The sequence below is a fragment of the Myotis nattereri genome, assembly GCF_964212035.1.
Source record: "Myotis nattereri genome assembly, chromosome: X".
NCBI lineage: Eukaryota > Metazoa > Chordata > Mammalia > Chiroptera > Vespertilionidae > Myotis > Myotis nattereri.
Window position 1 is genome coordinate 148,140,745 of NC_138078.1, and position 25,450 is coordinate 148,166,194.

Here is a 25,450-nt window from a genome sequence, read left to right on the forward strand (position 1 = left end):
TCAGCTGCCTCCTGCACACTCCTTACCGGGGATGTGCCCGCAACCAAGGTACATGCCCTTGACCGGAATCAAACCTGGGACCCTTGAGTCCGCAGGCTGACGCTCCATCCACTGAGCCAAACCAGCTAGGGCATGACTTTTTTTTAAAGTACAATTTCCATTTATTTTTCCCCCAGAGAACTTTTCTTCAGTCCTCAAGGACTTACCTCCTTGCATGGGCTTTGGTAGAAGTGGTGGGGCAGCACCCGTAGGTCTGAATCCGGTTGGGGTGTCTGGTCCTTCCGGGCTTCACGAGAGCGATTCCTTACTACCTTGTTGTGAATGGCACAGCTCACACAGTCATGTACTTTCACATACAGCTTGGGGAGCACATAGACGTTGAAGACCCTTGCTTTGGAGATGTCCCTAATGGCTGTGGCCTCTACTATGTTTTGAATGACGAACTTCGTAATGGCCTTATCCTTGGGCACACATCAGGTGCAGTTGGTGCAATGAATAGGCTGCACATAACCACAGCCTTTTTTGGCATGACCATTATTCCTTCTTTTCTTGGTCATCTTGGAAACGAGGACCCAAGAGAGAGCTTGACTTTTACCCTTGTAAGACTCCTTGTCAGTCTTCCGACCTACAGAAATATAAGATAATAAATTTGTGTTGTTTTATGACAATAAAATGGTGGTGATTTGTTACAGCAGCAAGTCCAGAGCCCTGAGGAGATAAAAGGTCTGCTCCTTCAAGAAATGGAATAAGTATGGTCTTCTTTTCTAAAAAGGAAGGAAGGAAGACAGTGTCCCAGGTTGTGATGTCTCTGAATATTGTTGCATATCCAGGGTGAACTCCACATTTGTTTGTGTGTGTCTGATGGTGGGAGGCCTAGATATGTTTGCAAGTGTATGAACCAGGTGTGAAGTCTCTGATCTCTTTGATGGTGTGTTGCACAGAATTTGCGAGCCCAGCTATTTGCGGGTGTATGTGCTAGGAGGGGAGGTCTCTGATCTGATTTTGTGTACAGGTCCCAAGACATGAGTTCTCTGAACTGCTGAGGTATGTATGTTCAGGGTGAAAGGATTCTGAGCTCTTTGTGGGAATATTCCCTTTGCTTGAAATCTCTGATCCATTTCTGAGTTTATATCCCAGGAAGTGAGGCTTCCTGTCCTGTTTGTTTGTGTCTGTCCTGTGGTATTCATGAGACATGTTTTCTGGTGAGTGAAGCAGGGTGTATGTCCCATGGTAGGAATCTCCTCATCTGCTTGTGGGCACTTGTCTGATAATGTGAAGAGTCTGATCTTTTTGTTTCAGGTGTTTTCCTAGGAGCTGAGTGCCCTGATTTGTTTCTCAATGCATGTCCTAGGTGTGAGGTCTCTCATATTGTGTGACTGTATATCCCAGAGTGTGAGGTCTGAGCTGTATGTGGGTATATGTTCCAGGTTGTCGGATCTGATATCTTATATAGATATTTGCAAGCATTTTTTGTTTTGTTGTTAATCCTCACCCAAGGAAATTTTTCCCATTGATTTTTAGAGAGAGCGGAAAGGAGGGGGGGAGGAAGGAGAGAGAGAGAGAGAGAGAGAGAGAGAGAGAGAGATCAATGTGAGAGAGACACATCCTACATGCACCCCTACTGGGGCCAGGGATCAAACCTGCAACCCAGGTATGTACCCTTGATTGGAAGTCGAACCCGAGACCCTCTGGTACACAGGCTGGTGCTCTAACCACTGATCCATGCCAGCCAGGGCACAAGCATTCACTTGTTTGCTGGGATATATGCCATGAAGTGAAATTCTTATCTGCTAAGGCAGTGGTTCTCAACTTCAGGCCCTTTAAATACAGTTCCTCATGTTGTGACCCAACCATAAAATTATTTTCGTTGCTACTTCACAACTGTAATGTTGCTACTGTGATGAATCGTCATGTAAATATCTGATATGCAGGATGGTCTTAGGCGATCCCTGTGAAAGGGTCGTTCGACCGCCAAAGGGGTCGCGACCCACAGGTTGAGAACCGCTGTGCTAAGGTGTGTATGTGTATATATGTATATATGTGTATATATATATGTGTCTGGGATGTGAGATTTCTGAGCTGGTTCTGGGTGTATGTTTCAGGATGTGAGGCCTCTGATCTGTTTGTGGGTGCATGTCCCACATTGACAGCTCTGTGATATGTTTCTGGGTGCATTTCCGTGCATGTTGTTTCTGGGAGGATCTCTGTTCGTGAGTGTATATCCAGGATCTGAGCTGTCTGATCTCCCTGAGTCTGTACACCCCAAGATTTCAGGTATCTGTATTTATCTGCTGCATTTACCAGCATGTGAGGGTTGTAACTTCTTTGTTGGTTCATGCTACAGGATTGGAGGTATCTGGTGTGGTTTGGGTTGTATTTCTCAGATCAGATCTTTGATCTGGTTATGTTTGTATTTCACATATATGAGTGTGCATTCTCCTTGGGTATGTTTGTAAAAGAGAGGAGGTCTGTTCTCTATGTGGTTATATGTCCCAGTCTGTGAGATCTGTTTGTGTGTATGTCAGAAAATGTGCGCTTTTTCTTGCTCTGTGTGAATATGTCCCAAAGTCAAAGATGTAGTCTGTTTGGGGGGTCTTAGAATGTGGATCTCCAGTCTCTTAGTGGGGTATATGTCCCAGAGAGTGAGTTCTCTTATGTCTTTGTGGGTTTAATTCCCGGAGTGTGAGGGCTCTAAGAATTCTTTGGTAAATGTCCCAGAATGGTTTTCTCATGTTCTGTATGTATGTCTCAGGGTGGAAGGTCTCTGATCTCTTGGGAGGTGTATGACTCCAGACGTGAAGTCCTTGAGCACTTCATGGATGTATGTCCCAGGATGTGATGTTTATTTTTTGTGTGTATGTGTGTTGTTTTTGCTCAAATAATGGATCACCAAATATGTCCTCACCGCATTCTTGGAACTTGTTAATATGTTGTCTTACCTGGAAAAGGGGACTTGGCAGATACATAGTAGGCAAGCATCCTGAGATGGGCGGTTATCCTGGATTATCTAGGACAGGGGTGGGGAACATCCGGGCCGAGGCCATATAAGACCCGAGAAATCATTTGGTCTGGCCCTGCCAAGACATTAGGGGTGAGTTAATTAAATGTTTGACCAAACATAGCAGGTCAATATCTTTTGTTGTTATTAATCCTCACCTGAGGATATTTTTCCATTGATTTTTAGAGAGAGTGGAAGAGAGAGGGAAAGACAGGGAGAAACATTGATGTGAGAGAAACACATCAATTGATTGCCTCCTGCATGAGCCCGTCATGTCCGGGGAGGTGCCTGCAACCAAGGTACATGCCCTTGACCAGAATCGAACCTGGGACCCTTTGGTCCACAGGCCAATGCTCTATCCACTGAGCCAAACCAGCTAGGGCTAGCAGGTTAATTTTTAAGATGATAATTTTGTATGGCCCACAAATGATGTTATAAATATCCAAATGGCCCTTGGCAGAAAAAAGGTCCCCCACTCCTGATCTAGGAGGTCCCACTTGTAATCACAAGGGTCATTACAGGAGGAAGGCCGAAACTTCAAGATCAGAGAAGACTAAGTGACTATGTATGTCAAGACAAGGAGGGGCATGTGATGAGTGAAGTAGAGTCACAAAAATTGATGGGATGGCAGAAGCAGAGGTCAGAGAGAGATTTGAAGCTAAAATGCTGGATCCTCTGATCTCTTTGTGGACTTTGTCTACCACCTGGTGTATTTTTCAGCATGTGGAGTGTCAGACTTGATTGTGGGTGTATGTTGCGGGATTTGAAGTCTCTGATCTGTTTGTTTTGTATGATCCAGGATGGTGTCTCTGAGCCATTTGTTCATGTATGTTGTTGGATGGAGGTCTCTGACCTGTGTGTGGGTGCACGTCCAGGTGGCAAGGTCACTAATCGTTTTGTCAGTGTATATCTCAGTACGTGAGCCCTCTAATGTGTTTTTGGGTGGATTCCCCTATATGAGGGCTGATGTTTCCATGTCTGATTTGTAGGTTTTTGAGGTGTCTGACCTGTTGGTGTATGTCCAAGGATGTGAAGTCTCTAAGGGGTTTGTGGTTGTATTTTCCAACATATGGGATTTTTCTGAGCTGTTTGTGGTATGCATTCCAGAATGTGTCTCTCTCCACTCTGTGTTTTGTCGGTGGGCCTCTCTGATCTGTTTATGGCTGTCTTCCCAGGATTTTATCTGACATATTTCTGGGTGTGTGCCTCAGGATCTGTTATCTGTATTCTCTTTGTGGGTAGTTCCCAGATATGAGGTCTCTGATTTGTTTGCCGTTGTTTGCTCCAGGATGCAGTGTTTATGAATGGTTTATGGGTTGTGTTTTCCAGGATTTTATGTCTGTGATCTGTTTGAGGGTGTGTTCTAGGATGTGAGGTTTCTGATCTGTTTCTGTGCATATTTCCCAGCATGTGAAGTCTGTAAACATCTTGAAGTCTGTAAACTATATGTCCCAAGATGTGATAACTCTAACCTCTTCGTGTATATTATCAAGCTTTTGAGGTCTCTGGTTTGCTTCTTGCTGTTAGTTCCAGGATGTGAAATCCCCAGCTGTTTGTGGGTATGTTTCTCAGGGTATGTAGTTTATGATCTGTTTGTGGGCATATATCCCAGGGTTTAAGGTCTCTAATCTCTTTGTGAATGTATTTCCCAGGATTTTGAAGTGTATTTCCTAGAATATGCATCTCTGATTTATTTTGCTGTACGTCAAAGGGTGGGCAGTATCTGACCTCTTTGTGGGTGTACATTCCATGGGGTGTGCTCTGATGTTTTGCAGGCGTGCCTTAAGATAGGAGTCTCTGTTGTAATTATGGGTGTTGTGTGCTAAGACCTGAGTTCTCTTACTTCTTTTTGGGTTTATGTCCCCGGATGAGACGTCTTTCATCTAGTTCTGTGTGTCTTTCCAACTTGCAAGCTCTACTGTCTGTGGGTGTATGTCCACAGGTGTTTAGTCTGATCCATTTGAGGGTCCGTGGCCCAGGGTGTCAGATTTGTTTGTGGGTGTCCATCAGGATGTGAGGTATTTCTTATGGTTGTTTGTCTCAGGTGTGACAGTCTGTCCTTGTATGTTTGTCAACAGTATGTGGTCTCTGGTCTGTCTATGGCTGTGTGTCCCAGGTTGCCACCTATTTTCCTTTGATCTAGCATGTGAGGTCTCTGAGGTGTTTTGAGTTTATGCCCCATGATTTGAGTCTCTGGTCTCTTTGTGGGTATAGGTCTCAATGTGTGAGCTACCTGACGCATTTGGTTCATTTCCCAGGATGTGAGTGCTCTGATCTGTGTGTGGGTGTATGTCCCTGAATGCTATTTCTCTGAAATATTTCTGGGTATAAAGCTCAGTTCATGTGGTTATTTTTGTGCATATGTCACAGGGTGTGGGGTCTACTCTTTGGGAGCATTTATTTCTTAGAATTTGAATTCTCTGAGCTGTTTTTGTGTGTATGTCTCAGGGTGTGAGGTCCCTGACCTGTTTGGTTGTGTATGTCCCACAATTTGAGGTCTCTGAATGATTTGATGTTCTGTATCCAGCATATTAATTCTCTGAATTATGGATTCAAGAGTTCTGAGCTTTTTCTGGTCTACTTTCCAGGGGTGAGTTCACTGAGCTGTTTGGGTGACTGTCCTACAATACATGGTCCCTGAGCTCTTTTGGTTCAAGAGCTCCTTGACCTGTTCGGGATATAGTTTCAGGTATGAAACCTCTTCATCTTGGGAGGTCTGTCCCAGGGTGTGACTCATTAGGGGTTTGTTCCAGGGTACGGTCTGTGAGCTTTCAGTGGTGTGTGTGTGTGTGTGTGTGTGTGTGTGTGTGTGTGTATGTGCACATATGCCCCAGTTAGTTTTTCTGAGCTGAAAGCCTTTATTTTGTGTATAAAATCTCTCAATGCTGTGGTGGTGTCTGTGCAGAGTATGGTGTCTCTGAACTATTTAGAAGTCTCTTTTTTCAGGTCTGAGGGCCCATAACCCTCAGATGAGGACTCTGATGTGTTTGAGTGTCTGTGCTCAGGGTGTGAACACTTTTGAGCCCATATCCTAGGGAGGGAATGAGTTCTCTATGATGTTGTGACTTTTGTCCTCGGTGTGATTTTTCAGAGCAGTTTCAGAATCTGTTTCCTGAGTTTTGATGTCTGCTGTTTCAGACTTCTGAGGTGTGTCCCTGAGTGTGAGATCTCTGATCTCCGTATCCCTTGGTGGTGAGGTCCCTAACTGTTGGGCTGTGTTTCCAAGGGCACAGTAGTTCCTATTGAGGGAATCTCAGTTCCAGAGTCTGAGGTCTCTGAGTGGTTTGGGGTTCTGTTACCAGTGTGATGTCTCTCAGGTGTTTGCGGGGGGGGGGGGGGTGTCTGTGTACAGGTGGTTATGTATGTGAGCTGTGTGGGGATGTGTCCTAGGGTGCAAGTTGTGTTAACTCCGAGCACTTTGGCATTGTCTAACGTGTGGGGCCTCTGGAAAACCTGTGGGTCTGCTTTGCAGATTGTGAGGTTAATGAACTCCCTGAAAGTTTCTGTCCCATAATGTGAAGTACTTGAGCTGTGGGGGCTACGCAGCCAAATGTGCTGCCTCTGAGCTCTTTTTGTATCTCCCAGGTTAGAAGTTCTCTGAAGCCCTAGCTGGTCTGGCTCAGCGGATAGAGCATCTGCCTGCAGACTATAGAGTCCAGGGTTCAATTTCAATCAAGGGCACATGCCCACGTTGAGGGCTCGATCCCTAAAAGGGGGCATGCAGGAGGCAGCTGATCAATGATTCTCTCATCATTGATGTTTTTCTCTCTCTCCCCTTCCCTTCCTCTCTGGAAATCAATAAAAAATATATTTTTAAAAAGTTCTCTGAGAGCCTGTGTCCACAATGTAAGGTCCCTCTGCTGCTATGGGTCTCTGTCCGTTATGAGGTCTCTGCTGTTTGTGGCAGACTTTGCACAAAATGTGAGGTTTCTAGGCTGTTTGATCTCTGTCAATTCTAGATATGAGTACAAAGGGTAAGTTCCATGAATGGTTCTGAGGTCTGAGTCCAGGGTATGATATTTCTGAATCATTTGGAGGATTGTGCTTACAGTGTGAAGATTCTGAGCTGTTTGGGGACTTAAAGCCAGGATGTGAGGTTTATAAGCTGTTAGGGGTCTGTGTCCAGGTTGTGTGATCTCAGATATATTTGGGGTATCACAAGTGTGAAGTCTCTAAACTATGTAGAGGATTAGTATTCAGATTTTCAGATCTTTGAGCTCTTCTGCAAACCGAGTGAGGCCTCTTGGGGGTCTCTCGGTATATGAAGGCTCTGAGCTATTTTTAGGAAGTCTGTGTCCAGTACATGACCTCTCTGAACAGCAATCTGTGTCAAGATCATGGTCTCTGAGCTGGTTCAGGGCCTGTGTTCGAGTGTAGGACTTGGGAACTCTTGGGTATTGTGTTCAGGGTGTGAGGTCTCTTAGTTGTCTGGTGGTCTGGAAGAGGGTGTGAGGTCTCTGAACTACTTGTCCATCTCTCTCCCAGTGTGTAAGTTCTCTGAGGAATTGGTGGGTCTGTATCCCTGGTTCTGAAGTGTCTGAGCATTGTGGGGATCTGTAGGCAGACTTTCAGATGTGCGGGTTACAAAGCTTGAGGTCTCTGAAGCATTTGGTAGTCTTTCCTCTGGTGCCCTATTCTGAACCATTTCGGGGTGTCAGGTGTGAGGTCTCTGAGCTATACACAGATCTCCTTCCCAGCGTCAGAATTCTCTAAACATGGCACTGGGCTGTGAGATCTCTAAGCTCTTTGGGGTCTATGTCTAAGACTTGAGGCTCTAAGTTGTTGTGGCACCATATTCTAGGGAGTGAGGTCTTTCGGGTGTTTAGTTTTTCAGGATGTCTCTGAGCAATTTGGGGGTCTGTGTCCAAGAAGTAAGGTTTCAGGATCATTTAGGGATATGTGTTCCAAGTGTGAGGTCTCAGGTGTTTGGGGTGTGACATCTCAGCTGTGTGGGGATCTGTCCCAGGATGGGAGGGCTCCAAGCAGTCTGGGAATCGATTATCAGGGTGTGAAAACTCTGAATAACTTAGGTAACAGTATCCCAGGCTGTGAGGTCTTTGAGATGTTTGTACATTTCTATCCCAAAAGAAAGTTCTGTGATGTGTTTGGGGTCCAGATCCCAGCATAGGAGGCAGCATTTAGGTCTTGGGGCTGTTTGCGAGTCTGGCTCCCTAGTTTTGGTGTAGCCTGTTATTCAGGGCCTATGTCCCAGATCTCCGAGCTGGATCCCAGGTGTGAGGTCTCTGAGGTCTGGGGTTAGTACCCAGAGTACATGTCTGTGAGCTGTTTGGAGGCCTATGTCCTACATGCTGTGTGTGGAGGTCTCTTAGTTTTTTAGGATTCTGTCACCTGTATGTCAAGTCTCTGAAATCTCTGGGTAAGTGTGTCACAGCATGTGACGTCTCTGAGCAAGAACAAAAGGCACAGCCTCACATTCAGGTTGAGGGATGATCAAAACAAGTATATCTGAAACATCATCTCCTTACTCTCCACTTTCTACCCTGGTGCATATTAGGTGCTCAATAATTATTTGCAGAAAATGTAAATACAACAAAAATACAAAATTTTCTGTTTGAATGGAGTAGGCAGGCTTTGGGTTCAAAGCCTCTAAGAGCCGGGAGGGCCCAGCTAGAATTGTATCACATTTCTGTATTTCCACCGTGTTTATTTCTTGGGTTATTTTTCTTTATGGCAAATGATAATGGTTTGTCTATTGAGACAGCAATGGATTTAGTTTGCTTTTTCAGTGCATTTTAAAATTTTAAGTATAAAACAAGCTTCTTTTAAGTCAAGATGTTAGGGAGACAATGGTGGAGGTGGTATGCTGTGGGGGTGTTCTAGTCATATGGTTGAGGTTTGAGGAACATGTCCCTGGGTACCCCAGCTCCCAGCATCTCATCCCCCCAACCCCACCTACGTGAGGTCTTCAATCCCCACACCTTGGTTTGTTCAGTCAGCAACTCATTTTATTGATGCCTACCCCAGGCTGGGTTGGGCCAAGAAATATACAAGAGGAGAATGAGATTCAGTCCATGCCTGAAATTCAGTCTAGGGGCAGGGAGCACAGACACACAGACAGCCACACAGATCTGGTGGCAGGGCACAGTCTCACAGAGGGGCACTCTGGGCACAGGTACTCAGGGAAGGCTTCCTGGAGAAGACCTCACAGGGGAAGCAAGGGGTGAGGCAGCCATCAGAGCCTTCGTCTTCTGTACATCTGTGGGCAGGTAACTTTTGAGACTGTACTTGGCCTCCTGCCATATGGGCCCTTTCCTAGGATCCACCTCCACAGTTTTTAAGGCTTCCCTGAGACAATCTATGTAGACCAGGTGCTCAGCCCAGTGCCTGGCACCTCAGCACCACCCCATCAATGCACATTTTTGTCCTAAGTGCTATCTACAGCCTACCTAGGTCTTGGTTCCAGCTCTGAGTAGTCCCAGCAGTCGTCACACGCCGACGGGGCTCCCAGGCGCCTTCTGTGCACCTCATGGGCAGAGCTCAATCCCAGTCCACCTTAAGGGTTCGGAGAGTCTGGACTGCCTTCCTCTCATTGGCCAGTGACCAGTGAGCCATGGGCATCCACTCTCCTTCCAGTGGCATGTGGGCAGCTACTTCTGGGATGCAAAGCCTACATGTGAGCATAAGCAGAAACCAGTCCCCAGCCCTACAAACCCTCTTTCTTTCACCAAGTAGGCTGGGAAGTCTGAACTCTGATGTCAGCCTGCGCTGGGGCAGCTTCCACACTCCTGGAGCAGTAGGGAGAGGGCCCGCAACAGACCTCTCAAGCTCTAGGCTGAAGCAGGTGAATAACCATCTTTCTATTCTGGGGCTGGGGTTCACCCCTGGGACCCCCTTGATAGGCTGTGACTCTCAACTGCAGAAACTCCTGATGTTAACAACTTACTTCGCAAAATGGGCAGAGGGTTGTTAAGTGCAACCCATGGAGCTAGGACGGGGAGAAGGGATTTCTGAAAGTCAGTCCTCACCACAACCCCGAGCACAGGGCAGGTGGGGGTGAGTGGAAGCAGGCGGGAGGCCCTGGCAGTCATTCCTCAACAGGAGGGCAAGTGGGTACAGGGGTGGGTGAGATGGGCTTTAGGCCCCCACAGTCAGTCTGGCCTCAGATTTCGAAGGGCTAGAAGAGGTATTTGCGGCAGGATTCAGTCCCACACTTGCATTCAATACGGACCCGCTTCTTGGGGGAGCCGGGGAGCACAGCCAGGCCAAAGTTGGAGTCCATGCGGGTGCTCTCCATGTCCACGGGGTCCACTGTGGAGTCACACAGCCAGGGAGGGCAGGAGGGGGGAGGGGACTTGTTAGAAGGCCTAGGTGTAGTGTCCCACTGCCCCTTTACCATGAGACCCAGGGATCTTGGGGGCTGGGAACAGGTCTGGGATTTGGGTCAGGAGGGGGGGTCATGGAGTTGGTAATTTGGGGCTGGGGCCAGGGCTTAGCACTAGAGGGTGTTCACATGTTAGGAAGATGGCCAGGATTTGGGGGTTATACGGGGGAAAGGAAGATGGCCCGGGGTTGTGGGGAGGCAGGGGGTGTTGGGGAGAACCAGGAGGGTTGTGGCAGGCAGAGGTCTGGGAATGAAGGGTCACCTGGGCATCAGAGGGATATCTGAACTCTCCTGCCAAAGATCCCCTCTTGAGTGTCTCAGAGGTGGCTAGTTTGTCAAGTAGGGGACTGGTTGGAGGCCATAGGGTGTCCAGAGGCTTAGAACGAGGAAAGCCAAAAAGGGTTAGGAACAGGGAGGGTTGGGGGACTGAGGATATTTCAGACAAGATTGAAATCAGGAGAAGTATTAATTCTCAAGCCAAACATCTTCCTCCCCCAGGAGTCTTGGGAGAAGTTGGTCCAGGGGTTGGGAATGAGGGGACCCCCAAAGGGTAGGCAGGGGTCCAAAAGTCCAGATGGGAGATTGGGAGTCAGAAAGAGCATCTTAAAGCTCCTTGGGGAGGGGTCTTTGTGTCCCATGTCACTGTGTGCCCCTGCCCCCAGTCCCTTGACACCCCCACCTTGCATGTTGTAATCAAAAGTGAGCTCCTCGCCTGCCCAGATGGTTCTTGTGGCAAAGAAAGCAATGCGGGGCAGCCGCTCATCAAGGTTGTCTATGAAGACGTTGTACACCTGGAGGTTGGGGTCGCACTGGGAGAAAGAGAACAGCAGGAGGGTGAGGAGGGGCCCAGCCTGCTCCTCCCGACCCTCGCCCACCTGCAGGGTACCCACACTGTGGTTGACAAAGTGGGAGATGTTGCCATAATAGGCGGCATCCACAGTGTACACATCCTCCACGTAGTCCAGGTCAAAGAGGTATGTAGCACCCTGGCGGTCGTAGATCTGGCCCCGCCGCTCCGCCTCCTCCGAAGTAATAATCTGGGGAGAGGGTCATGGGAGAGAAGGGATTGGTCAAGAAAGCTAAGGAAAGCCAGCACAGTGCCTGGCCCCCCAGGAGGAGAAAAACAAGTGAGCAGGGAGGCACCCCACCCATGTGGCTGGAAGGCATGGACACATGGGAGGCAGTGAGGCAGAGGGTCTGTCAGTCCTCCCAGGGGGCTGGGCCTCAGCTGCCCACCACCCATCCATCCTCAGGCCTCTGGATGGTCTAAGGCAGCGGTCGCCAACTGGTGGTCCGCAGACCACTGGTGGTCCATAAGGTCCGAAAGGTTGGCGACCGCTGGTCTAGGGGGCCTCTCAATGGTGAGTGAAGGCTGGCCACAAGGTCTAGTGGTGATAAAGTAATCAGTCAGACAGACAGACACAGATATAGTCCCATCATGAGACCCATAGTGAGATATAGGAGATGCAAATCAAGGGCAAGAAAGAAAAAGACTCAGGGCTCAACAGAGAGGGGAGAGGAAAGCAGGGAGAATGAGAGGCTGACTAATCCAGGGCAAAGGGGCCCGAGGCTTCGCAGGACCCAGCACAAGACAAGACAGCCTGTACAGGGCCATGTACACAGCGGTGAGGAGGACACAGAGAAGCAGACGAGCCCTGGGTTGGTGGGGACAGGGAGACTGAATGGGAGACTCAGACAGGAGAGCTAGAGGCAGGGTGAGAAACACAGCCAGAAGCTTAATATGAAAGATCCAGGTCCAGAGATAAGACCAAGATCCCTGAGAATCTCAGATGCAAGAAAAAGGCTGAGGCCAAAAACACAGAAGGAAGATGAAAGAGAGGAGACAGGAGCTTGGGTAGGAATCCCTCCCTCAGCCCCAAGGCTATGCAGTATCAAGTACTGGAATTTAAGATGGCAGGAGACATCTCTCAAAGGCTGGGTTCCCTGCTAACCTAGTAAACATGAAGCTGCTCTATGATCCTAGCCTGACCTGTCCTTGCCTTCCAAAGGCTGTAGAGCAGGGGTCCTCAAACTACGGCCCGCGGGCCACATGCAAATACAAATATTGTATTTGTTCCCGTTTTGTTTTTTTACTTCAAAATAAGATATGTGCAGTTTGCATAGGAATTTGTTCATAGTTTTTTTTTAAACTATAGTCCGGCCTCCAACGGTCTGAGGGACAGTGAACTGGCCCCCTGTTGAAAAAGTTTGAGGACCCCTGCTATAGATGGATTCTCCACCCCACCGCCATCCCGCCCAATCTATCCTCTCCATCCCTCAAGTTCTCTCTTCCCCCTGGGGCCAAGCATAACAGCATTCTGGTAATCCCCACGTGTAGCTGACCATGCCAGTCTCTGGGTGAGGGTTCCCTGGTACCTAAAACTGCCCACGCCTCAGCCTAGGGTCCCTCCAGACCAGGCAGATCTTTCTCTTCTCCCAGGATTCCACCCAGCCCTCAAAAACAAGTGCCAGCAGTGTACAGCACACAGCAGACTCGCAAGAAACGCCATTTTATTCTTTCTAGCCCAGCAACCTATACCATGTCCAGCAGTAGTCCTACTGGCAACTCAAACACTTCCCCCTACACACACACACCTTCTTCCTTCCCTCTCCTTTTGTTGCAGACCCAGTGCCCATCACCAGCCCCCTTCTGACACTGGATCTACCCTTGCCTCCTTTCTTGCTCATCCTCATGCCAGCTAGGAGCCACGCTGTTTCTACTTTCAGATCTCCCCTTCTAGCTTTGACCACCCTGTTTTCTCCACTCTGGGTGGCCACACTAGTGTCCTGTCTCCTACCTGCCTCTTACACCATCACCTCCAGCTTGTCCCCTGTCAAATGCTGATCAACAACACCTTTAGGAGAACAAGATTTATCCCTCAGATCACACTGCTCACTGCCCCATACTCCAGCTTTTCCTTCAGGAACCTGGCTTCCCTGTACCCCAAGGATTTATTTGTCCACTCATTCATTCAGTGGATTTTTATGAGGCTTACCCTGTACCTGGTTGTAATGCTCAGAAGTCAGTGTCTGCAGAGGCAGGCATGGGTCACAGTTGGGCGGGGGAGACAACACAGGAACCAGGCTCGGTCCTGGCCCTCAGGGGTCAGTTCAGTGGGGGAGTCACAGGGACCAGGCCCAGTCCTATCTTTCATGGGTCAGGCTTGTGACAGAGAAGAGATGGATTCAGACATTAACAGTGAAAGAATGTGGAGGGTTTCAAGAGCAATGGGAAAGAGAAACACCATCGAAAGCAAACTGCAGGTCATAAAAGGGCTTTGACACTAGATTGAAGAGTGGGGACTCTCTCCTGAGGGACACAACAGGAGGCACAGCAGCATTTTGAGGAAGAGGACGGCAAGGCCAGTCTCCCTCTACCTCCTGGAGAGCACGCACTCTTCTTTTGTGGTGGCAGCTCCAGATGTTACTTCTCTGTGCAGCCTTCCTCAATCTCCCAGTCCCCACCCACCAAGCCTCTCTGAAGCCGTAGGATCAAAGGGCAGCCTCTGCTGGGCTTCCAGCACACTGGGTGGTGTCTGAGCCAGCTTTTGCCTTTCAGCCCCTCCCCAACCAGAGGGAATGCCCCACAGCTTCCCCAGTCTCATCTTCCTGCCTGTTCTGCCCCTACCTGCTCTCCCTGTCTCACCAGGAATGAGTCACACTGCAAGCCCTCCAGGGCACAAACCGTTCCTGCTGTCTTCTTTTCAGTCCCACTCTGTAAGGGTTGGGCCACCCTGAGAACTCAGGAACAAATCAGTTCGTGTTTCTGCTTCCTAGCAACTCTCCAGAATGACGGGGGAAGATAGGTGGGCTATAGCTGGCAGCTTGGAAAGGGTGCTGCCGTGAACAGAACCACAAGACTCTGCCCCCTCCCAGATATGGGGACCCTAAATGTTCGCTCCCTACACCTGTTTCCTCAGCCAAAAAACAAAAACAAAAAAAAAAAACAAAAAACAAAAAACAAAAAAAACCCCAGAAAACAGAAAAATCCACCAGGTCTGGCAGGGCACCAATTTTAAACACTTGGGCCTTTTTTTTTTTTATCCACTTGACTAACTTTCTGACTCTGAGCCCTTTACTATACTGCTCTAGGCCTCATTTTTCCAGACTGTAGAATGGGGATGACAATGACAGAATCCCAGCCAGACAGGGGCTGTTGTAAAGATTTGACAAGATGAGGGATGTGAAAGGTGTTTGTGTTTTCGTTTCAGTTAGGAACAAAGCTATGTGCCCTTTCCCCAAGAAAGGAGAAACTGCTGCTCATTAAATGATATGCAATCATTTAATTAAACTAATCGAGACTCACTGTCACTTCAGAGTTTTTAAAATAAGAAGACAATGTTTTAGAAAGGATGAAACAGGCTATGGCTCTCTGTTGAGTGAGGGTAGGGATGTTCTGACAGAAGGTAGAAAGGTGCAAAGGAGAGGAAGGGCAGCTCACGCAAAGGAACTCTCAGCGCAGACACAGAGGTAGGAGAGTGAATGCCGTGTCCAGATTGTAGGATAGGGTGGCGAACAGGTATGAGATGTGTACCCTCGATTGTATAACACTAGGTAGGGTCTGGGACAACACCACGTAATCAAGTCAATTAATATTTCTACGATGAAATTTATGAATAGTTATACCAAGTAAGAGAAAGACTATAAATATGCCCAAATCAGGTCCAGTTAGGTTTTATAGCCAGATGGGTTACAAAAAACTTTTGGGTTTCTGAATTTTGGAATATAATGGCTAACACTGATTGGAGACTTACTCTATACTGAATAGTATGTAAATGCTTCACACATGATAACTCTTTTAGTTCTTACACAAGTGTATGAGGTGGGTGCAATTATCATTCCCATTCTACAGATCAGGGGACAGACACAAAGCAGTGAAGTGACAGCTGATGAGTGGTGGAGCTAGGTTTCAATCTCGGGCACCAGGCTCCACCCTTCTGCCATGCTGCCTCCTCAGGAGGATGCAAGATGAGTTTGGCTCTGGTAGTGTTTTGGGGGCCTCTGTTGCCACCAGATCCCACAGATCTGAGGGTATTGCAGGGGGGTCTGGAAGTTGCTGAATATAGCGGGAGGGAGGCTAAGAAATAGCTCAGAGAGAATGTGTGGAGAGGAGGAAGAGTAAAGACAGGGAACAAGAGGGTCCCTGAAAACCCTGGTGTTTACAGTGTAGCGGAGTAAGGACACTAAGGAAGAACAGCCAGAAAAGTACCCGGCCTAGGGGACTTTGGGGTGCCTGGGGGCTGCAGATTCTTCCTCCTCTTTGCCTCAGGATCCTCTGTTGTAGACAGCCTTTCCTTAAGATCATCAGTAGAGTGAGGCTAGAGACACTATCTGTCCTGGACTTCCTCTAGGACTGCTGGTCTCCTGTGGGGTCAGGACACCTCCTCCTCTAGACCATCAGAAGCTCTGGAGTATGCACACATCCTCCTCCAGAATGGTGACATCCCTCTGAGGTGTCAACATCTCCTCCCAACTGTTAGCATCCCTCAGAGGTCTAGACACCTCCTCCAGGGTGTCAGGACCTAAGGGTGTGGACAGTTCCTCTAGGCTTTAGGGTCCTTTTGGGTGTAGACCTGATCTTTTGACAGTCAAAATCCCTCTGGGGTGAGGACATTTCTTTTTCTTGACTGTCAGGACAGGGTGGGTGCAGACACCTCCTAAGGCAGACCACCAGGGTCCTCTGGAGTGTGGAGTGTTTGCTCTTATCCTCTAGGTCACTCTGGGATGTGGACATCTCTTCCTGCAGATTGTCAGGACCCCTCTGGGTTAATGCCACCTCCTCCTTCTTCCAGACTGTCAGGTCCTTTGACATGTGGACATTTCCTCCACCAGACCACCAGGATTATCTGGGGTATGGACATTTCCTCATCCAGACTCCCCATCAGGGTTCTCTGCAGTGTGGGCTGCTCTGCCTCCAGATCATCTCTGCCCCTCAGGGCAATGACTCTCTCTACTTTATAGTTTGTCAAAGTGGGAGCCTGTCCTCTTCATCAGTTTCATTACCACTGTGTAGACACCCTCAGGGGTATGTCCCTTATGCCAATTTCTGTCACTTCCCAATCATAGCAACCCCTAAGAAACCTGTGGAAATATGGAGGAATTTGGGGTTGTCACCATGACAGGGCACACTCATAGATTTAAATGGTCCAGGTCCAGGGATGTTAAAAGTTCCTCAATGCATGAGATGGTCCTACGTAACAAAGAACTGCCCCACCCCAAATGCTCAATGCCTCCCACCTTTGAAAGTGACACTACAGACACTTAGTTACTCACCCAAATCCCTGTTTTTCACCTGGGCACATAGCTAAGTCATACTTCTCAGCCTGCCCTGCATGGAGGTAAGGCCAGTGATTCGGTTCCAGGCAGTGGAGGTGGACAGACGTGATGTGCACTGTGTCCAGGCCTGACCCATTAGGAACCTCCTCTTCTCCCCCCACTCAGTCTACTTACTACTTACCAGGCAAGGCTGAGGATCACAGGCAGCTCCAAGGCTCTCAGGCATGGCAAAGGCACAAGAGGGAAAGAGCCCCATGGCCACACCACTGTATAGGACACTACCCAAACACCCATGCCAGACTGTTACAGGAGCAAACAGACTTCTCGTTTGCAAAGTCACTAAGACCTGCGAGTTGTTTGGTCTGGCAGCTAGCCTGCCTAATATTGCTGGTCTTTCCAGTATCCTGCAAGTCTAGAGGAGGAAGCAGCCAACCTCCTTAAGGCATGTCTATGTCCTACTCCTAACTGTTCTTTTGTGCAGATTTGTAAAAGGCGATCTTTCTGGGAAGACACTGCTTAGCAGTAAGCCAGACCCTTGTAAAATGAGAAATGCCTTTGCAGGTAACGCAACCCCACACGGCCCATTAAAAGGAACACTGCCTGGATTTCAGTTCCCACTCTTCTCTTTGCTAGGTACCCTTATGAAATCAACCCAGTCTAGAAGTGTTTCAATATGCTTTTAACTACCAGCTTGGAATACTCTCCCCTGCCAGGATATCCCTAGCCCTTGGGTTAAACACCACCACCACCCACATTTTCCACAGGGAAAGCAGGAAAGTTACAGGCACTGTGATGAGAGCTGGGCGCACACAGTAGAAACACAAGATGGGAAGAGCTGCACACACACGCATGGTCCTGACTCCCTACCTCTCCCACGTACTCCATGACGAAGCTGTTCTTGCGGATCTTCTCCAGTGTGCGGACGCCCCAGCCACGCCCATCATCCGTGCGGAAGATGCAGAGGTTGTAGCGGATGCCCTTCTGTACCACACGGTTGGGGCAGTCATAGCCACAGCGGCAACGGGAGTTGCACTCGTAGATGGGCAGCCCAGCTCGCAGCCGCACCTGGCCCTGGTCATTGTAGGCAAACTTGTGCAGCGATGCCCCGGGGCAGCAGCCTCCAGCAGGTGCCCACAAGCAGTCCTTACACTCACAGCCCACGGCCACCTGGTTGAGGGTGATGCCCTCACCAACGCGGTACTCGTTAATGTATACAAAGGCCCGAGGGGGGCCATCCAGATCCACCTCATTCTCCACAGTGATGCGTCCCAGATGGTTGCGTTTGGCATTGAGCTCCTGCTCCCAGAGCTGGAGTGCCCGTCTCTGCTTGGCCTTCTGCACCAGGTAGCTGGCCAAGCTTGGGTCCAGGTGCCGGGGTGGCTTTGACCGGTGGCGCCGCCGGACCAACTCTCGTTCTAAGTCCTTGTGGAACTGCTTGAGAATGCGCACACACTTGAGATTCTGCCGTGGCTCCCAGGTACTCTCTGACTCTGGGTATCCACGCCATTTTACCAGGTAATACTCCTGTTCCTGTTGGGGGGACCAGGGGGATGGGGGCCACCATAAGTGGCGAGACCCTTGGGCCAGCCCTCGTGAGACTTCCACTCCAAAACCAATGGATAACACCCAAACCACTCCCCACCCTTTTCTGGAATGGCTCCATGCATTGGTTAAAAAGCATGGGCTCTAAAGCCAGGATCAGTAGGTTCAAGTCCTGTTCTACTCATGCTGTCTAAATTCTAACTTTTTAAAGAGTAATTTTAATTGATTTTTAGAGAGAGAAACATTGACCGGCCACCTCCTGCACGCCCCCGACTGGGAATCAAACCTGCAACCTGGGCATGTGCCCTGGGAATGGAACCAGCAACCTTTCAGTGCATGGGACAATGCCCAACCAACTTAGCCACACTGGCCAGGGTCAAATTCTAAATTTTAATTTTATCTCCTAAACCTACTCCCTTCTCTGTCTTCCTCATCATTAGCTCCCTCCTGCTAGCAGCTCAGGCCCCAACTCTTGGGAGTCATCCTTGACTCCTTTCTCTAACACTCCTCACATCCACCCTCAGCAAATCCTGTCAACCCCACCTTCAAACTACATCCAGAATTCAACCACTTACAACCATCATCACTGTCACCACTCGCCTGGACTGCAGCAGTGGCCTCCTCACTGGTCCCCTTGCTTCTGCCCTTGCCCCTATAGTCTGTTCTCCAAACAGCAGCCAGAGGGACCTTCTCTTGCTGGGGGCGGCTATAGGACACAGTTTAACTACACAGACACCCTGGGTACAAATTCTGAACCTTCATTCCCTAGTGGTATGGCCTTGGACAAGTTATTTAATTTTGCTGAGCCTTGGTTTCCTCATCTGTAAATAAGGGGAAAAGCTTAAATTTTTTGGTTAACATTCATTATGTAGCATGTACTGTTTTAATGTACTGTATTAACTTATAGAATCCTCACAACTCTATATGAGGTAGATAATACTAAGCATCCCCATTTTATAGATAAGGAAAATAAAGTATAGAGAATTTGCATTAAGTATCCGGGGGTTACACGACTAGGATTTGAACTGATGTGTGCTAACGCCAGTCTGTTCTCTTAACTATCCTAACATTACCTCCTATGGCCATGATAATAGTTCCCATTTCACAGTGTTGTTGGGGGCATTAAATGAGTTTCTGAGGGAAATCACCTTGCACAAGTGCTCATAACTGTTAGCTATCCTCATCCCCACTCTTGGGCTCAGCAGCTCAACTGGTTTGTATTCTTAGGGAAGTGGGAGGAGAGACTTATTTGGGGATTCATCCTGGCTCCTGGCTCCCTCAGAATGTTACTAGGTTTCTCCATCAGTAAGACAGGAATGAGAAGAGGGCCTACTAATCCTATTTTTTAAGATCAGAGAAGAAAATTCCATTTAGAATCATATGCAGACAGGAGGGCAAGGGAGCAGGAAGCCAGCTTCCTTGAGACACCCCTGCCCAGCCATGGTCTCCCCAGACTCACGCGGATCTTCTTGTAGTCACACAGGTACTCGACTTCAAAGTCATAGAGGTTCCTCTTGGAGATTCCGAGGGCAGGGCATGAGAGCTTGGCCAGGCGGCACAGGTCCTGTAGCTGATTCCAAGAAGATTTGCAACACACACTGCAGCCTAGAACACAAAAGACATTACTGGGCATCCTGGCAAAGCCAGGAGTCAAAGAGTACACCAAGTCCTCCCTGGGACTTCGAAAGAACTCCCTCAGAGTCAGTGAAACCTAACCCAGAGGTCTTCCAAATGCTAAGATGTTTCTACCACAAAAATGTGCCAGCTCCTTCAACACCAATGCTCACTATCCAAGGCCACTCCTGGAGCAAAAGAACTCAAAGTAGGATCTGCTGCATGGATTGTCCTAAAGGAATCTATTCCCAGAGCTCCCAACTCCCTCTATACTATTCCTAAAACTGCCTGCAAAACCATCCTAGCGTTCAGGACCTAATCCTCCTCTCCTCTACACTTTGCAAAAAGACAATAACCTCCCACCTAAGGAGGGAGCACTGCCCCGAGAGTGTAGGTGGTATGAGGTTAAAATATCCAGGGCACCAAACAAACTGGAAAGACTGGTCAGCAAGCCCTGATCTGAAATCCCTGGGGACCAGATGTGTTTTGGAAATTTTTTATTTTATTTTACAAGTGTAGTTCTCGGTATCGCCCACATATTACCTAACACCCCCAGTGCATGCAGGGGCTTCAACTCATAATCAAACATTTCAATAATTCTGCAGCAAAAGTCTGGATTTTCACATTAAATAGGAGAAATAAAGAAGTAAGGTAGTGCGACGGAACAGTCCCACCTTATAGTCTAGCTTTGCCACTGAATGGTGCCAAACTTAAGTGTTCAGAGCTTTTTAAATTTCAGAATTATGAATAAGAGAGTGTGCAGTGGTGTTACATTACAGGAATACAGGAAACCTCATTGAATGATTACCTGGGTGCCTTAAACCCACGAGGTATATTTTTTTCACACTGCATTTTGAGTTTCTCAGCCTCATTCACATTTCTGTGAAGGGTAAAGCTTGCCCACAGGAATTCAGGAACAGGCAAAGCAGTAATAGGTTAGTGGCAATGATTCTTTAAATATGCCTGGGATGTTTCTGGGGCTACCAAAAATTTCCAAGACACACAGATCCTTTTTTAAAAAGCCTTCTGATTCAAAGATTCAAGGTACATTCTCAATGTGCTTTAGAAGCCATTTTATCAGATCATTTCACACAACACATTATAAACGTACAGTCATTCCTAACCCTGTTAATATTTTCTACCTCCTATTCAAAAACATTGAAACTCATGATGAAATGCTCTAGATGTCAACCTCAACATGTATAAGAGCTCTGCAACACTTCGTGTGCACTTCCCCCTACACACACAGACACAGACACACACACACACACACACAACACACACAGACACACACGGAGACACACACACACACAGACACACACAGAGACACACAGATACACACACACACACTTAGGCCTAGTGGAGACACGGCCTGTGCCCACGCCTTCCTCTCCCTATGACGTCTCTCCCTTTCAAATCCCTTAACTTGCATTTGAACCCCCACTAAAGTGGTCCCAACTCACATCTCCAGCTGCTGGCGCCGCACTGACCACAGGTGGAATCTCCTATCCCTTAGAGTCCCCCTCCACACTCATGGAACCCATCCTCCCCGCAGCTTTCCTCACCCAGAGGAGCCCCCCCCCCCAATATACTGAGAAAATCACCCCTTTTCCCCCTGCACACGGAGGAGTCCAGCTCTCCCATTCCGGAAGACCCTGCCCCTCTTCCTGAGGGAGTCCTCTCTAGCGCAGCCCCTTCCCTCATCACGCTGAGAGGAGATCCCCAGAGCACAAGATCCCCCCGCCCCCCCACTCTCCAAAGGAGGTTCGTCCCCTCCCCTTCTCTCTCCTTCCGGCGTCTCGCGTGGACACCCAGCGGGTAACGGTCACCGGCGGCAGATTTTCCCGCGCGCGGGCACGGCCTCCCAGACCAGCCGCCCCCGCGCGCGCGCGCACGCGCCGGCCAGTCGCTTCGGCGGCGCGCGCCCCCTCGCCAGTGCCCACTGCGCCCCGCGCCCGCCGCCGCGAAGCACGCGCCCCCTCCTCTCAGCCCCGCCCTGCCTCGCGCGCCAGGCCCGCGCTCCCCGGCCCCAGCCTCTCGGCGCTGGCCTTCCGGCTCCCGGCTCCGTGGCTTCGGACGCCCGGGTCCCGAGCCCGCGACGCTACCCCTCCAGCCCACGCAGCCTGGCCAGCAGGCCGGCGCCGCTGCCACCACTCCTTCACCTTTTAAATTTTCCGCCATCTTTCCCCACGGCTAACGACATTCGGGCCTAACCGGCCTCGCGAGAAGAGACCTCGCGCGGGCGTGGCCGAGAACGCACAGCCTATTGGCCGCACCGCTCCGCGAGCTGGGCCCGCGCGGACCAACCGGCGAGCCGTGACCGGACCCCTCCCGCCACTCTGCTCGGTCCCGGAGGCGGATGCTCGCCGGCGCTTTCCCAGCGTGCGTCTGCGCGGCGGCGGTGGCGGCGGCGCGGCTACGGGGATTGCGGGAGGCCCTGCCGGTCCGCCCGGTCTGTCTGTCACGCTGTCAGCCAATCGTGTTGTCAGCCAGCCAGACCGGGGCGGCAGGGGTTGGAAGACTGGTGGCGGAAATCCGTCGTGCTGTCAGACCCCCAGTTACCACCCCCGGGCAGCCCGTCACGTTTTAAGCCCGAGCAGATCGTGACTCCCCGCCTACGGTAGACTACGGTCTCAGGATCAGTCCCGACTCAAATGGCACAATGAGTCTCATCACAGCTGCCTATCAGACCCCGCCTGCCATGCGTGCCATTCACACCATCAGTCACCAGCAGCAGCCATCCGCCTGCACTCCCCCACCCCCGCCAGCGGCAAGTCCCTAGAGGCGGACATGCTCTGCTTACTAACAGCTACACGGCTCGTGAGCCTGTCACTGCCCCAGCCGGTCCCTGTCCCTCCTTCGCTGGCAGTCACTCAAGCAGCGATTTCTCTGGCTATCCTTGCACTGGCGCCTGCTCTGAGTCTCCCTGGGGAAGTCATCTCACTCCCCACTCAGGAAGCCCCAGACACCAGCCATGCCCTCGGGCAGGCTGCCATTAGGTCAGGCCTGGCTGGCATTGTCAGCATCTCATGTAACCCTGTCAGGCAGTCACACTATCCACCATCAGTTGTCAAACGACTGTCATTCCCCCCTCATTCCGACCATGATCAGGTAGTTTATTCTCTCAGAGCAAATAGTCACAGAAAGTAAAGGTAGCATTAAGCCTCCAAGCCACCTGTCAGTGGGTCAGCAGTCTGTCCTTTTCCAGGGAGGCATGCCTCCCATTGGACAGTCACCCATCAGGGCAACTGTGATTCTTTGTTGTGTTTTGTTTGTTCATCCTTACCCAAGGATATTTTTCCATTGATCTTTTAGAGAGAGTGGAAGAGAGAAGGAAAGACAGAAACATTGATGTCAGAGAAACACATCGATTTGTTGCCTCCTGCACACACCCTGACCAAGGCCTGGGCTGGGAAGGAGCCTGCAACCAAGGTACACCAAGGTACGTGCCATTGACCAGAATTGAACCCAGGACTCTTTGGTCCTCAGGCCAATACTCTATCCACTGAGCCAAACCGGCTAGGGCTGGGCAACTGTGACTCTAACCTCATACAGTCATCAACTCAGGCAGTTACACTGCTCTTTCTTGGTCAGCTGGCTTGTGACCCATTCTGTCTGCCCTTCATTGTATTGTAGATCAGCCAGGTAGCCATGCTCAGCATCCAACTGAGCACATGATCTGTCAAACATGCTGTAATTTGGTCTGGGCAGACAGTCAGTCACCAGAGACAGCTGCCTATCAGAGGGCCACAGATCTGTCCATCAGCCAGCCTGAAGTCTCCCCAGCGTAGCCCTCCTTTACACATCACCAGGCAGTGTAACATCCAGACACTGCCACTCCCTCTGGCCAGGTGTGATTCCTAGCAATGGTCATCCTCCACCCACAGCATCCATGGGTCAGGAGTCATCCAGCATGTCAGTCCCTCTGGAGGCTTCCAGTCTTCTACACTGTCAGAACACCAGCCCTAGTCAGTCCCAGGTGGGCTGTAATTGTTAGCTATTCAGTACTGCACAACATCAGAAAACCTTATGTCAGTTACTGAAATTGCCCCTCTCTTTGTCGGTCCATGAGTTATGTAGTCAACCAGTTATATGGTTATACAGTTATAAGGTTACTAGAGGCCCAGTGCACGAATTCATGCACCAGTGGGGTCCCTCGGCCTGGCCTGTGGGGATCAGGCTGAAACTGGCTATCCAACATCCCCTGAGGGGTCCTGGATTGTATGATCGACCGAGGAGGGACCACAGGAGGTTGGCCAACCAGGGAGGGAACTCAGGAGGGCTCCAGGGTATGTCCGGCCCATCTCACCCAGTCCCCATCGGCCGGACCCCAGCAGCAAGCTAACCTACCGGTCAGAGCTTCTGCTCCTGGTGGTCAGTGCATGTCATAGCGACTGGTCAAATGATTGAACAAACGGTCGGACACTTAGCATATTAAGTGTTTATTATATAGGATTCTGTCTGTCAGTCCAGCTGTGAGCTGTTTGGAGAAATGACAGGTTCCATCAGCCCCTGCTTGCCATAAGTGGAATAGTCAACAGCATAAGTCCCACCATACATTCCCCTTCCTTCCCTAATTCCATCTAGAACAGAGTCTAATGTTAGTCCTCACAGGCTCCCCATCTCCTGGGGCAGGCAGTTCCCTCCCACTCCCTGAAGTCCAAGAGACCCGTCCAACCCATGAGAGTGGTTTAAAGTATGATCTTTTTTTTTTTTTTTTACTTAAAACTTTAAAAATACGTTAAAGGAATTTTAAAAGGAAAAAACTCCCTAGACACAATGTTTCCCTGTTCCTTTCCAGTTTTTTCTATAGATACATTCCCAAAACAAGTATTCTGGAGGGCAAGTCCTGGAGGAGGAGGAGGAGGGGTGGCCCAGTGGGCTCCCAGTTGGAAATTTGTTACGCGTTGTGACCCCCATTGTATAGATAAGAAAACTGAGACTCAGGGGTGTGGCGTCTTGCCTGGGTTCTACAGCAGATCTATCTGATGGCCTCTTCCATTGCCATTGGCCAGGACTTGGTTTACACTGGGTACTGGGCACAACCAAATTTTAATGCTAAGAGGGGGATTCTCTGTTTTCCACTATAAATATAACACAAGCTATATGTGATTTTGTAATAGCCATTGGTAATCAATGAGATTTTACTATAGCTGTCTTAGATGTCTGGGGCCTTGATGTCCTTTGTCTAGGTAATTCTTCCGGGTTGCTAGTGACCATACAGTTTGTGATCACATGATCATCTCTATTCCTGTTATATAGGACTGACTGAAATTACAACTGGATTGAGCAAAAAAAGGATTAAGATGATTAAGACTCAAACTTGGGAGGAACTAAGGCAGTGGAAGGACTCAGAACATGTGAAATTCCTTAAATAGCCGTAACCGGATTGGCTCAGTGGATAGAGTGTTGGCCTGCGGACTCAAGGGTCCCAGGTTCAATTCCGGTCAAGGGCATGTACCTTGGTTGCGGGCACATCCCCAGTAGGGGTGTGAAGGAGGCAGCTCATCGATGTTTCTCTCTCATCAATGTTTCTAACTCTCTATTCCTCTTCCTTCCTCTCTGTAAAAAATCAATAAAATATATTTTAAAAAAAGAAATTCCTTAAATAAAAATTTATTAACTTTAAATAATTGTGCCTGTTACAAATAATAAAAACCCTATTGCAGAAAAAAAGA

The 25,450-nt window shown here is 49.3% G+C and overlaps 1 protein-coding gene and 1 pseudogene across 2 annotated transcripts; both read right to left on the reverse strand.

Moving 5' to 3' along the window:
* Positions 1–9,487, reverse strand: LOC308511981 (annotated as a pseudogene). Its single transcript, XR_013997343.1, has 2 exons — positions 9,406–9,487; positions 1–625 (listed from the first exon to the last, which is right to left on the reverse strand). The product of XR_013997343.1 is annotated as an uncharacterized misc_RNA (transcript).
* A 635-nt stretch (positions 9,488–10,122) lies between these two features.
* SUV39H1 (SUV39H1 histone lysine methyltransferase) lies at positions 10,123–21,953 on the reverse strand (the record flags this gene model as incomplete). Its single annotated transcript, XM_081115289.1, has 6 exons — positions 10,123–10,267; positions 11,020–11,149; positions 11,231–11,377; positions 17,484–18,146; positions 19,618–19,763; positions 21,935–21,953. 6 exons carry the CDS (start codon positions 21,951–21,953, stop codon positions 10,134–10,136), a joined length of 1,239 nt encoding a protein of 412 aa, XP_080971415.1. The 3' UTR covers positions 10,123–10,133.
* Positions 21,954–25,450: the final 3,497 nt, after the last annotated feature.